Source organism: Anoplolepis gracilipes, chromosome 4, assembly GCF_047496725.1.
Source record: "Anoplolepis gracilipes chromosome 4, ASM4749672v1, whole genome shotgun sequence".
Lineage (NCBI taxonomy): Eukaryota > Metazoa > Arthropoda > Insecta > Hymenoptera > Formicidae > Anoplolepis > Anoplolepis gracilipes.
In genome coordinates, this window is record NC_132973.1 from 1049932 (window position 1) to 1063249 (window position 13318).

Genomic DNA, 13318 nt, shown 5'->3' on the forward strand with positions numbered 1-13318 from the left:
GGTAAATGGATCTTGCACATCGTTTCACCGCTTTTCGCGTATCTATTATAAATAAAATTGAAATTCCTTTTGTCGTCGCGGTTGTTTGTTTGCTTATCATGCAGAAATAACTAACCCAATTTCCAATTTTACAATATATCACATGGTCAATCTAACTTTGATACTTAAATAACATGTGACAGAGACATACATATTTGATAAGAAAATTAATGCATGGATTCGGTTGCAAAATTGACAATTACATAAATATTGTCAAGTATTAACGTGTCATTGAAATTTTAAATATAAATTAATCTAATTAAAATTACGAGAAATAAAATTTAGAAATATTTATGTCTTACATAAATTTATTTATTTTTTTGTCAAATGCTTAAATAAGTTTTAGAATTAACATTTTTTTTCTTTTAACATAATTTGAACTCCAAACGTTTATTGATTTGTTAAAGTGATTGTTAAATAGATGAGAAATAAATACATGCGAAATACGATCGGAACTATTAAAACACTTGTCAATTATTTTATGATGTTTTGAAAGAAAACTTTTACATCATTAAAATGCTTTTATTACAAACATTTGATTTGCTCGACATCTTTCTTATTTGTTAATCTACGCGAACACTTCAACTCGATTGTTAGAATCGCGAACTCTGTTTTTCTCGCAATTAGGTCAAGCATATAAGTATTTGAAAGTAACGCTCTACCTAACACACACATTCTACTTTTTAGTGACATAAAAAGTTATGATACGTATTTGCATTATTCGTGAATCCATTTGCACCGTTAACACGATCGTTAACATCATCGAATTTCCAGTCTTTACAATTACTACTAGTTCCAGTTCATTGCGCGACAAATTCTTTTAAAATTTTTATTTTGCTTATAAACTGGATTTACTGAAGCTTTTCATTGACATTATAGTTTCCTTTGAGAGTAATCGTATTTTTAAATTTTTTAAATGGAATCCTACGGGTATGACGTCAGACTGTAACGAGAAAAAGTAGAACTTCATAAAATAATAAATAGAAAAAAAAAATTATGCATATTTTTCAAACGCCTCAAGAGACGATTTCGAGACCACTTCTAGGTAATAGATTATTACATCTTTCTTTAGAAAGTCACGTCCTTCATTTATTTTCAACGCTATGCTCGAAGCATGATGAGACAGGTGCTACTATTTCTATAGCTTATAATAATTAAGTCATCTTTACAACGATCATCATTACGCAGTGTTAGACAAATGTAATTTACGAATTTGTGTTCAATTTATGAAATATAATACATACATATATATGTATATGACACAACAGCCCTTACATATTTGTAACAGAATGCTTATTTTGCTAACTCCGCGTCTCCTGCCGTGTCTTCCACGTGCGTGATAACCTTGTAATTTGACCGTCTGACGTCAGATCTTGAATGTCTTTCATTATAATATAATTTGACAGTAACCAAATTTTCCATGTGCACCATGTCATAAAAAACCATGTTATGAAAGCCAAACGGCAAGGAGACAAAGTATCACACACAGATTATACATACTTTGCTCCGTTGATTAAGTGCTTGGATCTTAATTACGGCCATCAGCTAACTAGCGCTTCTACGTCCGTCCAGATCATTATATCTATTTTATCATGATCGTCTGACCAGTTAAAAATTTCTGCGTCCATAACGTAACACGTTATTCCAGACGATCAATGAGCCCGTACTATTGCACACATATAGTAGGAAAAAAAAATATTTTTCCCCGTTTTTCCATTATTCCAGGCTGAATGTACGATTCGTGACAACTCTCATTTTGCGGCCCGTTAAACGTCAAATATAAAAGCGACTCCTATGGGAATTAATTCTATTCCGTCGTTTCGAAATACGACGACAACGCGTATTCTCATTGTCAGCGAATTATAATCCACTCTGCAATCCACATTGCGTTCATTGTTCCGGTGACTTTAAACTCCTCGATCCCGGCACGAGATGATTTTCCGTATGATCGTAGACATTCGACGACTTGTTCACAATGCAATCGAGATGACTGTATAAATACTTTTAAAGCGGCACGTTTTGCTTTTCATAACAAAATTTTATTCGTTCGTTTCAAATTAAAAATCAAACAGCGAGACAAGCAATTTTGCGTAATTATTTTTTCCTCTCTCGCTGCATTCTATTTTCCAATAATGCGCCTTCTTGCACATATAATACATAAATCCTGGAATGTCGCGTTCCGATCGGAAGCCGTCAAGATGTTCACGAGTAATTGAACTTGATTCCGTATCTATAGATATATATTGGCTTTGCGTCCTTGAATCTTTGGAACGTTCGCGCCACAAGTGTGCAATAAATCACATGTGGCTTGATAAATACCTATAGATAAATCGTCGACCAAACGATCGTACCGACAACCTTGATATTGCACAGAAATTGTTGTGCTTTACACGCATAGAACAGAATCATATAATACGATTGCTACTGAGAAACGTTGACACTAGAGAACTTTTTCCATAAATTATAATTTAATACATTAAATAAATATTTTTTTTTTTATGATTCCAGACTCTTGAACAAATGTAATAATTTATAAATTTACGATTTATCTAATAAAATTTTTTATATTATATAGATTAAAAAGAAAAGTAGATAGCATAATTATACATATATATATATTATTTATTGAATTATAAAACAATCTTACTTTGTTGTTTAATTTTTAATACAAATGTTGTTTTATAAGAGCTGTTTAAAAAGTTATAAAATAATGTTGATAACTAATGTTAAGGAAATACTGATAACAAACCATTCTATCAACAGAATCATTCTAGCAATTATTTTATCGTAATTGTATTATTTAAAAAAATAAAACTGGAGGACCATACAGAAGCAGCGTCAAAAAATATTACAAATATAACATTCTGCGTGTATAAATGATGTTGTAAACAGGTTAGTTATTTTGAAGCTGAAAACTCATATCTCGAACGAATTAAGTTAGTTGCATCTACGAGAGTATCAAAGAGAAAGCTATATACATGCAACATTTGTTTCACATTTTAATATAGATCGCTTTTTATAATTATTAACGTGTATTATATGCATTAAATTCTCTCTATATTTAATTATAAATTTTTAATAAACACTTGTATTAAATTAATAAATTCTTCAGATAAATTATTCAAATTAGAGAGGAATTTACTGATATCTGTACACAAAAAGCCAGAATATGATAATTGAGATAAAGTATTATTAGCTATTAATTTTTTTCAAAAATAAATATTTAAACGCTTTTACAAAAACGAGCGAATTAATAGAATTGTTTAAAATATATTTAATACAGTACCGCGGTCAAAAGTATTGCATCACTTATAGAAACAGGCAAGTTATTACTTCAATAAACACAAAAAAACACATATATAAATATTACCAAATTATACTTTATTATTTTTTATGTTTTAATAATTTTATAAACATGAGCAAAACAGATAGGGGAAAAAAAGATAAAAACTTATTCATTTACTTTTTCTGTATTTTTGAAATAATGTAATAGTGTTTATTTCTGTAAAAACATTTATAAATTCTTGAAAAAGGAATTAACAGACATATTACTTTCAATCGCCTAACCCTAATTTCCATCCGCCTTAAGGCAGATAATATTCAGTTTCCGTGAATTCATTTATGTATCTTTTGAGATAAATCGTTTTGCTTGCTTCAACTAAAACTATTATAATAAGAACTGTTATAAGAAGAACATAATCCTTAGATGATGACGAATTATGAAGTATTATCTCGTTGCTCCATCAAGACGCAGATTCTAACAATTTATGAGAAGCAATCTTTCTTCGTTTAATCTATGTATATGCAAGTCCCTTGACTTTCACATATATGCTTCAATTTCAAACAAGCGTTTCCTGAATCTATTAACTTTGTAGTGGCAAATATAGCAACCTACCTTTGAAGCTTAGGACTAAAGAGGCTTAAAGTTGCAATATTCATCATGTGTAAATTGTTATTATCTGTAATGCAATATGGTAATTTACGTTCGTTAATCAGATACACTGTATATCTTGCAATTACCTATGTAATTAGTTTGCTATGATTACGTTAACGCATTAAAGTTAGATCAAACTACACGAGTGTGAATATATAATTTTATACATAACGTTTATACGACATGATTTACGATGTGGTTTATTTATTTAGAGAAATAGAGTAATATAGAAATTCAATTTTTAAATTATAAGTATAGCTGTAAATGCTTTATCCCATTTTATTCATATTTCATAAAAACTTTTAATTTTTAATCTTGATATCAGCATAGCATCGGATCCCTAATTTCTTAAAACACTTAAATGAGATCGTCATGTCTAATATAAGTACTCGTATTAGAGGAATGAAAGGGGGGGGGGGAGGGGTAAAATTGGAAGTTTCGAGACGGAGCATCGCGATATTCTTATTACGCGGTGATCGATAATCTGGTAGCTGAGAAAACTATATACGACGATGTGATATTTTTATCTAACCGATCAAATCTGTGGAATCGAACAAAGTTTACGAGAAACGATCCAGACACAATAAATCGAGCGGACAAATAGACAAAGACGACTTTCCACCGAAAACTTTCCATTCCCTCTTTTCGTCAACGTTACTCGCCGAAAGTCCTACGAACTTTAATAACATGCTGTTTCTACGGGGGAGACTCGCAAATTCTTTACAAGGTAAAAAGTATCACGTAAACAAGATTAAAAGATGAATTTAAATTTATATGATGAAAAATAACGATCTTATACTTGTAAATGATTAGATGTGAAATGACACACATACAAATGAAGCTTCTTTATTATTTGCAACTATATTGAAAAAAACTTATACTTTTATATTATATTTGTACAATGTAATAATTATACCTTTTATTATTACATATTGACACAGGTTATAGTACAGAAAAAAGATATATATTTTTATATAATACTATAGAACAGTTTAAGCGCGCGTTACGCTATAAAAAAGAATCCTTTTTTGCATCTCTTCTTTTCTCTATTATCTACACAAATATAAATTACATTAATATACATATAATATTATGAGAAAAGTTTATACATAGGTTTATCATATACAATACATGCATATATATAATATATGTACCTTTCTTTTGTCTCTCTTTTTCTCTACTTCGTTTTCTTCAACTTTTTTTTTAACTTTTCTTTAATTTAATTTTTCTACAAATTGTCACACAAACTGTCAAAATTTGACAGCTGCAGATGGCACGAATGAAGCAAGCCGCAATAACAACCTTGATAACGAGACTGCGAGACAGCCAATCAACATCTCGGAAAAGAGGCAACAATATGTAAATAACGTGCCTTTTTTAGAAGAGAAAAGGGATGAAAATAGAATGCCTTTTTTAGAAGAGGGATTGTATTTATTTATTACAATTATTTATTATTCACATAAAAATATATTTTATATAATATTGTAATTATTTATTAATCTTAATAATAATAGTTTGTGTTTTTCTTAATATATTTGTAGAAAAGATCCATTTTTTATATTTATTTATTACATAGAAACATTGAAAACGTAATATTTAATTTTTAATTCATCATGATTATCGCCACTTTCCACAGAGATAGAACAACGAAAAAACATCGTTCAATTTTTATCTGAAGTCGTAGCCAACTATGTAGTTGGGCGATTTTGTGACGCGGACTCGTTCACTCGCTGCCCGGAGGAGAAAGGAGAAGTAACATTACAAATAATGGCGTCGTCAAAGGGAAAAGCGAAAGACCGACCCAAGAAAAGGCGGATAACGGGCCGAATATCGCGTCCCGATATTCGTTCTCGCGTTAGATCAACGCGCCGTAAACGCGCAAATACTGCGCATCGACGACAGCCGTATGGTTCTGTCAGTATACCTCAACTGGTCTACGAGCTGCTCGCTATCGATAAGTACAATCAAGGTAACACGACTGGCAGTATTACAAGCACTGTAATAGAAAAACTGCGACAGATTCAGACATAAAATGGAATTATTCAAAATCTCTGTCAAATATGTAATTTTAAGCTTTAAGCGTCGCAATTTGAGCTGAGAATTTTATTCCAATTACGTATTTATTTATATTACGATATGTAGCTGTATCTGATAAAACGAGTTGAAATTATGTTAGCGCAGCTAGAAATGGCCTAAAGATACAGATTACTAGCTAACATCGTTACTATACATTTGTCATCGTAGAGACGAAACGCTTTCAGTCTCCGGAACGCCTCAGGACACCCCGTCGAAGAATACAGAAATATCACGAGCGGCAAAGGCTTCCGTACGAGGTGGTCGACCGCCGTGATAGCCCGGAATCCGTCCAAGTGCCCGGGTACGCGATGGAATCTAGACCCACATCCATCGAAAGTCTCACGGAGTCGATGGACGCTGCAAATAACTCTGCATGTACGAGTTCTGCGAACAGTAGCGTCTCTAATATTTCAAAGAAACCGATTGCTTTAGCGAATTCACTCAACAGCGCCAGAGCTCTTTTTAGAAAGAAGTCTTTGGTGCGGCTTATAAACAATTACATCAAGGCAGGCATCGAAGAAGGTTAGTTACTCTATTAAAGTTTCTTTTTTAGAAATTAATTTTTCAAAAATTAAATGCATAAATATATATACACGAATGAATTTTTAGATTTTTTCCTTCTTTCCTAGAAATTAAAAATTTATATTAGATACTTGTGTATATTCATCCTGAGGAATCTTTTTTTTTTATACCAAAATGAATAAAATAAATTATTTTTTTATATTTTTTTATTACATATTAATGTTATATACTTTTAAATGTCTTTCTGGCGCAACATTCTAGAAAAACCTTAACAAATCTCTTGCGAATAACTTTATATTGCGACAAACGTCTTTTTCTTTCTTCTAACAATATATTATATTTTTATATATAGACATTATAAAATAAGACAACATTCGCGCGAAGGCATACGTGCGGATGCAATTGCATCTCGGGACGGAAGCATTGAAGGGAGTCAAATGAACATGTAACAATAGTGGAATGGCTCGTTCGATGCATCCGTACCGCGGAAGCTGTCATTACATGCCGCTGTACGTAAAAGCACACTCTTGACCGCGAGGTCAAACTTCTCAGATGACAACCAAGTCGTGAAGAACGAATGACGTCCATGTTGCAGGGAAGCGACAGGCGAAAAAGTATATCCGGAAGGCGCTGTCATTCGGCGTGAGATCGGGTTACCTGATTCCGGCCGATCGACGAGGTAACGTGCTCCACGTATGCCCGACCCTCGACTCGGGATCTTGGAGTACGAGACGAGCTGACGTTGAATCGCGACGGAGACGACGCATCGAGCGACGAGGAGAGATGCGGCCGACGACGATCGACGACCGCAAGGCGATGCGTCGCGGAATTCCGCGAGGTAAACCGCGTCTTGACGTTGATCGAAAGCAGATGAGATCCAGGAGGAGACCTTTCGTTCAAAGTCCTGCTAGAAACGTGAAAGCAAACAACCAAAGAAAGTCGCCCGACGAATCGGTGCTGCGCGAAAAAAACAAGCCAAAAATTGTCGCGAAAAGAAAGAGGTTGGTTATTTTTTTTATTGCAAAAAAAAATGATTATTTTATTAACCTCATGAAATTTTTCCATCATAAGTTTTAATTTAAATAACTCTCATTGTTCTTTGTGGATTGATGTGTTACTACATTATATAGTTGTACATATTGTACACTATATGTATAATTGTATATGCTAATTCCATTACATTAATTGTACATATAGATTTAAAAGCAATAAAAATTATTTACTTGGTTTCGTTAAAAAGAAAATGGTAACAAAATGATTTTTTATTTTTTCGTAAAATTTCTTGCAATATTGACTTGATTAAAAAACTGTCTGTTATAAATATGCATATCACCCTTTCTAATACTGGGTAGCAGTAGTGAATGATTTTAAATGTATTACAAGAATAGAATTTTCTTACATAACAGACGTTTTTTTAAACGCGTTATGAGCACTTTCACAAAAGAAAGGCGAGAAGATAAAAAGATTTATATCACAGTAAAATTAAATTTCTTTTTTTTAAATTGCATTCTCATAAATAGAAAAATATTTACATTTATTGTACTTTAAGTAACATATTCTGTTAAAAGATGTTTTAGATCTATAGGGGAAATTTCTTTTATCTCGATCACATGTCTGTTAAGCAAAATCAACAATAAGCGGGGCCAACAGCGCAAAAGAGGCGACGACAAAGATGTTAAAAAATCAGTCAAACGACGTCGTACGACTTCGTCTTCTCGGAAACACGCTGAAAACAATCAATTTGAACCAATCGAGCAAAGTTATACGAATGTGAACGACGAAGATCGTAATCAGTATAAAAGCAATGAAGATAATTGTGAGGCAATTACTGAGAGGCGGAAGTCGACATCGAGGCAGGAAGACGGATTGAGAGTGGAAAAACAAAAGGCCGGAACGAGTGTCGACGATGATTGCACAAATGTAGAGCGCAAGAACACCGCGAACGATGAGGATGACGACGATGAAAAGTCTGATGAGGGGAGTGTTGAACATAACACGAATAGCACGATCAGAGAAGTGGATGCTTAAGGAATTAAACTACCTACCTCGAGTAACGCTTTTCTCCGTCCGCAAATGAGAGAGAAACTTCTCATCTTTGTACTCTCGGTCTTATTCAGCATTTGCTGAATATATTTATTGTGCATCTATTTTTGAAATTTTCTTTGGAATTACATTTTTATTTCGCAAGCATTTTTCTATGTAATTGTATCGATCAAATTTTTATTTTCGAGAGGAGAAGAAGCTATTAAGATATGTAATTTTATTAAAATCTTTTTGAATGTTTTTCTATATTTAATATATTAGATCTAATCTAGTATTGTTCTTATTAACAATAAATTATATATATATATATATATATATATTAATTGATAACACACATATTTTACTTGGAGAAAGTGCGATATAAATAAATTAATAAAAATTTACATGTGTATTTTTAGTATTATAAAAAAATATATTCGAGGTAATTGAAGGAATTTTTTAATTTTAATTTTGCTCATGTTAAAGACAAAGATCATACGATATTTATAGTTTGAAGTTTGAAATATAGTATATTCCAATTATATTATTATGCATATTGAATATACATAATACTATAGTTACTTCGTACTCTGATTTAATTTAAATAGGTAAATTGCTTCTGTCATAAACATTTAAATCTCTTTCTCTCTCTCTCTCTCTCTCTCTCCCTCCCTTTCTATCTCTTTCTCTCTTTCTTGATACATGAATCCGTGTAATTTCGGGTCTTAACAGAATTAAATTTATTGCGATCCAATTTACAATTAAATCTAATTTACAATTAAACCGCAAACAGAAAAAAAATTTTATTAACTGGAGTCAAAAGTCATTGTTTTTAATTACATATACGTTATTGTTTAATTGCACTCATTAAAGAATTTAGTGATAAATCGATTGATCGAACAATAATTGCAAATGACTTTACGTTGTTAAACAAACAAAAAAAGAAAAAGACAAGAGAAGAGGAAACCGCCGACGGAAAACGCCGTCGGTTGATACATCCTTTTAAATCTTTAATGTCTCGGAATTTTTCAGACGAAATTCCGTGCCACGACCGACTAATTATTCAAAAAATTCGAAAAATTGGGGCAGATGTGTTTAACAATCGAGACGCAAATTATTTTTCACGTGATTTAAATACCAGGAAAATATCCGGACCAACAATAGGCACAAAATGACTCGCATAAAAAGACATCGAAATGCGCGAAGCCATCAAAGAATAAGTGAGTGATTATTTTGACGCACTAAAAAAAAAAATTTTGATTATTTTTTTCTATCTTTTAACATTTCTATATTTTTATTAACCTAACATGCAAAAAGCTTTATTTAAATTTTATTTGACAATATAATATGGTCAGAATACTTTTTTATATGTATATTCTTCTAAATTTAATTTCCATTTATTATGCTCACCAATATACATATTAATTAATACATGTTTAAATATTTCAACGGTATTATTATTATTATTATTAATGCTGCATTCGCTTTAATAAATCAGCATTATCTAAACCTCCCTTTTTTGTCTGTAAAACCAAAATTATATCTGCATATGAATTAGTTTGTATTATTTAATGATATTAAAGATTATTAAATATGTGGCTTGTTTGCATTCAAAATATAACTTTAATATTGATTGACATAAATATTCGTTGCCAGCATTAATCAACGCACATTAACAGAGTGCATCAATATATTTATCTTAATTTGTCACAATCTCTCGAAATACTAAACAGTGCAAATTTAGATTTTTCGTATAAACAAAACTAAATATCTACTCAACCTAATGTAATCTCTCTACAGAATCCCGTCGTCGCAAGCCGAACATTCCCGAGTTAATTTACAAGTTCCTTGTCGACGATGCGGAACGCGCTCTCTCGACTAAGTGTCGTTGTTACAGCCACGAGAACGCGTGCCACGACGAAGTCGTAGATTCCGCGGATACTTCGCGAATCATCGACAGGAACATGGGCTATAGAGCGCACAAGGATAGCGGTAGGATCTCGAAAACACGTGGTGTCAAGCGACCTACTTCCAGAAATTTGCCGATCTCGTACTTGCAAAAATGCGTGGGTGGCGAAGGTGATGAAATTAATTGATAAAGTATAATTATCAATTGCATTACGCTTAAGTTGCGGTATTGGGTATTTAATCATCGATATTGAGAACGTTATTATGTGGATTAATACTCAGACTATGCATTATTACGCCAATTATGCGTGAACTGCGTCTGACAATTACCTGCTGTAACTACTGAACACTCTGCTGGTTAGGTCCATTCCTCTTCCTCCTTCATCTCCTTCCCTTTGCTCCCGCTCAATATCGATGATTAAAAGATATAAAAAAAAGAGATCTATTTTTAATGTTTACAAATATCCTACACAGCTAATACGATATTTTAAGTCTGTGTGTATGCTTTATAAATAGAATTTTAAATAAAATTCGATACGTGACATAATGTATCACAGCCAATTAATACATTGCATAATTTTGCATATTCAATACAAAATTCAATTTATATTCAATTTAATGCATATCTAATTTAAATATAATTAAATAGTATATTGGAAATTAAATAATACACATATCTCTTGCCAATAACATATTTTTATATCTGATATCTATATAGATATTAAAGTAATTTTGTATTCTAAAGAAAGAGGTGAAACATGAGAAAAATATGATACATAAAAACAGTTACTTGTTCGGAGTAACTTTTTTCTTCTTGTAAATAAATTTTACTTTTTGCCTGTTGTAAAATTACAAGTTTCCTTTGACAGATCCGAAAAAGGCGAGAACGTACATCAAGAAGGCATTAGACTTTGCTGTGGAGTGCGGCTATCTAATTCCTTCTCACTCCACGTATAACGTTCTCCACGTATCTTCGGATTTGATGAAAAGCGAACCGCGGACGAGTAGAAATAACACATGTGACAGGGCTTTGTCCAAGGAGGACGACGGACCAACCAGGCCCGAAGACTTCCAAGTGCAAGAGCAAAGAAGGCGAAGGGGACGAAGGAGGCGAAGGAGGCGAACGCGAGGTGAAAGATCGAGAAGTGACTCAAGAAGACGTCGCAGAAGAAGCAGAAGGGACGGGAGGAGAAGAAGGAGAAGGAGAAGTAGGAGTAGGAGCAGGTCACTCAGCAGAGTGCGCAGTAGATACAGCAGGTAATTGTCAGACAACGTAGTTCACACGTAATTGTACGTAATAATGTGTAATCTATCTATGCGTATTAATTCCCATAATAACGTTCTTAATATATATCGTGCAATATAACGTAATTAAGATCCCGAGAGCGTCAAGTTCTATAAAATTGCAAATTGGAAAAAATCATTACGAGAAAAATACGATAAGAGAATGTTAAAAGAGGGAAAAATAAATTTGATTTAATATTTAAATTGCGACTCGAACTTTTTACGTTAAAATAAATGGAAGAGAAATAAAATTTCAAGTAACGTAATTAGTATTAATATAATAATTTAAAATCAGTTAAATGTAAATAGAAGATAAAATATCTATAATGAAGTCTTCATAAGTTTGATTAACGTTCTTCTAATAATATATGTCATCGTACGATCGATGAAATTATATTTTTACCTGTACATAATTGTCCCTGTTGGGCGAAATAATTAGAGTCTAGCGTCATAATCGCTCAGAGTGTTTGCACTCTGTGCTGCAGTATAAGTCTAGAAACGCGATAAAACGGTCAAAGGGATTTCCAGCCCGCAGAGTCCCGAAGAGGTTGCCGAGGATGAGGCGAACGATTACGAGATGGATGAGAACGATCGAAAGAGCATTATTCACTCGGACGACACAGAAAGAGAGCCAAAGACCACACGATCAAACCAGCCGGACGAGGGACAATCCACGAAGAAAACTGAAGAAAATACCTCGGATTTATCTGTCGACGAGGACGAAACTGACGACGAGGAAGAGAAAAAAAAAACTGACATTACGAAAATTTAATCATCGAGCTTGATTATAATTTTTTTTTTTTTTTCTAAAAGCAAAGCTTTTATTTAATATTGACAGTTTAACCAAGTAAATTAATTTTGTATAGAGTCGCCTGAGATTTATTTACATTTTGATATTCGTTTACAATCTCAATTTTGTGACACACAATGTAAATGTATATATGGTCGTGGTTAGTCTCAATATACATGATGCCGATAATAATAATACAGGCATGTATTAGATTTTATTTCAGGACCGATCAAAATCACTATCTAATCGAAAGTGATATGGAAAATTGTTTTTAGCCAAAAACGCTTGGACCCTTTTCAAAATTACTGCCAAGCTCCAAAGTAAAGAATTATTTGACAACTTTACAAATTTACAAGATTGCTCAGAGGTTAAATTTCTCCCGCGAATTTATGATGCTGATCGTCGGATGAAATTTTCTTCAGGATATCTTCGGGTCGTAGATATCTCCGTCTCAGAGATACCTTATAATTTGGGATTTTTGACAGGATACAAGCATCGAGCACGCCGATCACGCTGCGGTAAAACATGTAATCCCTGTTATATCGAAATGGAATCCGAGGATCTTGCGAATAGAACCTTGAATTGCGCGTTTCCTTCATACGCTTTTGTGTGGATTGCAATCAATACCGTCTGCAATTCAAGATAGATGTTACACGATAGTGTAAATCTCGAGAAAGCTTTTACCTACAAATAGATATTGGTCTGGTTATTAACGCTTATAGTGAAGAATGAAAAGATGGTAG

At 32.7% G+C, this 13318-nt stretch overlaps 1 protein-coding gene across 1 annotated transcript; it reads left to right on the forward strand.

Annotated features, from left to right (window-relative positions):
- The first annotated feature begins 5740 nt into the window (after nt 1-5740).
- LOC140664468 (uncharacterized) lies at nt 5741-12557 on the forward strand. The gene is made up of 8 exons (XM_072889593.1): nt 5741-5954; nt 6218-6571; nt 7167-7572; nt 8194-8587; nt 9735-9813; nt 10394-10672; nt 11371-11742; nt 12304-12557. Exons 1-8 carry the CDS (start codon nt 5741-5743, stop codon nt 12555-12557), a joined length of 2352 nt encoding a protein of 783 aa, XP_072745694.1.
- The last annotated feature ends 761 nt before the right edge of the window (nt 12558-13318 follow it).

Coding starts and splice junctions, on each gene's coding strand:
- LOC140664468 (XM_072889593.1), top strand. CDS start 5,741: ATGGCGTCGTCAAAGGGAAAAGCGAAAGACCGACCCAAGAAAAGGCGG. Junction 5,955..6,217: donor CAATCAAGGTAACACGACTG/GCAGTATTACAA, acceptor TTGTCATCGTAG/AGACGAAACGCTTTCAGTCT. Junction 11,743..12,303: donor CAGGTCACTCAGCAGAGTGC/GCAGTAGATACA, acceptor AAACGGTCAAAG/GGATTTCCAGCCCGCAGAGT.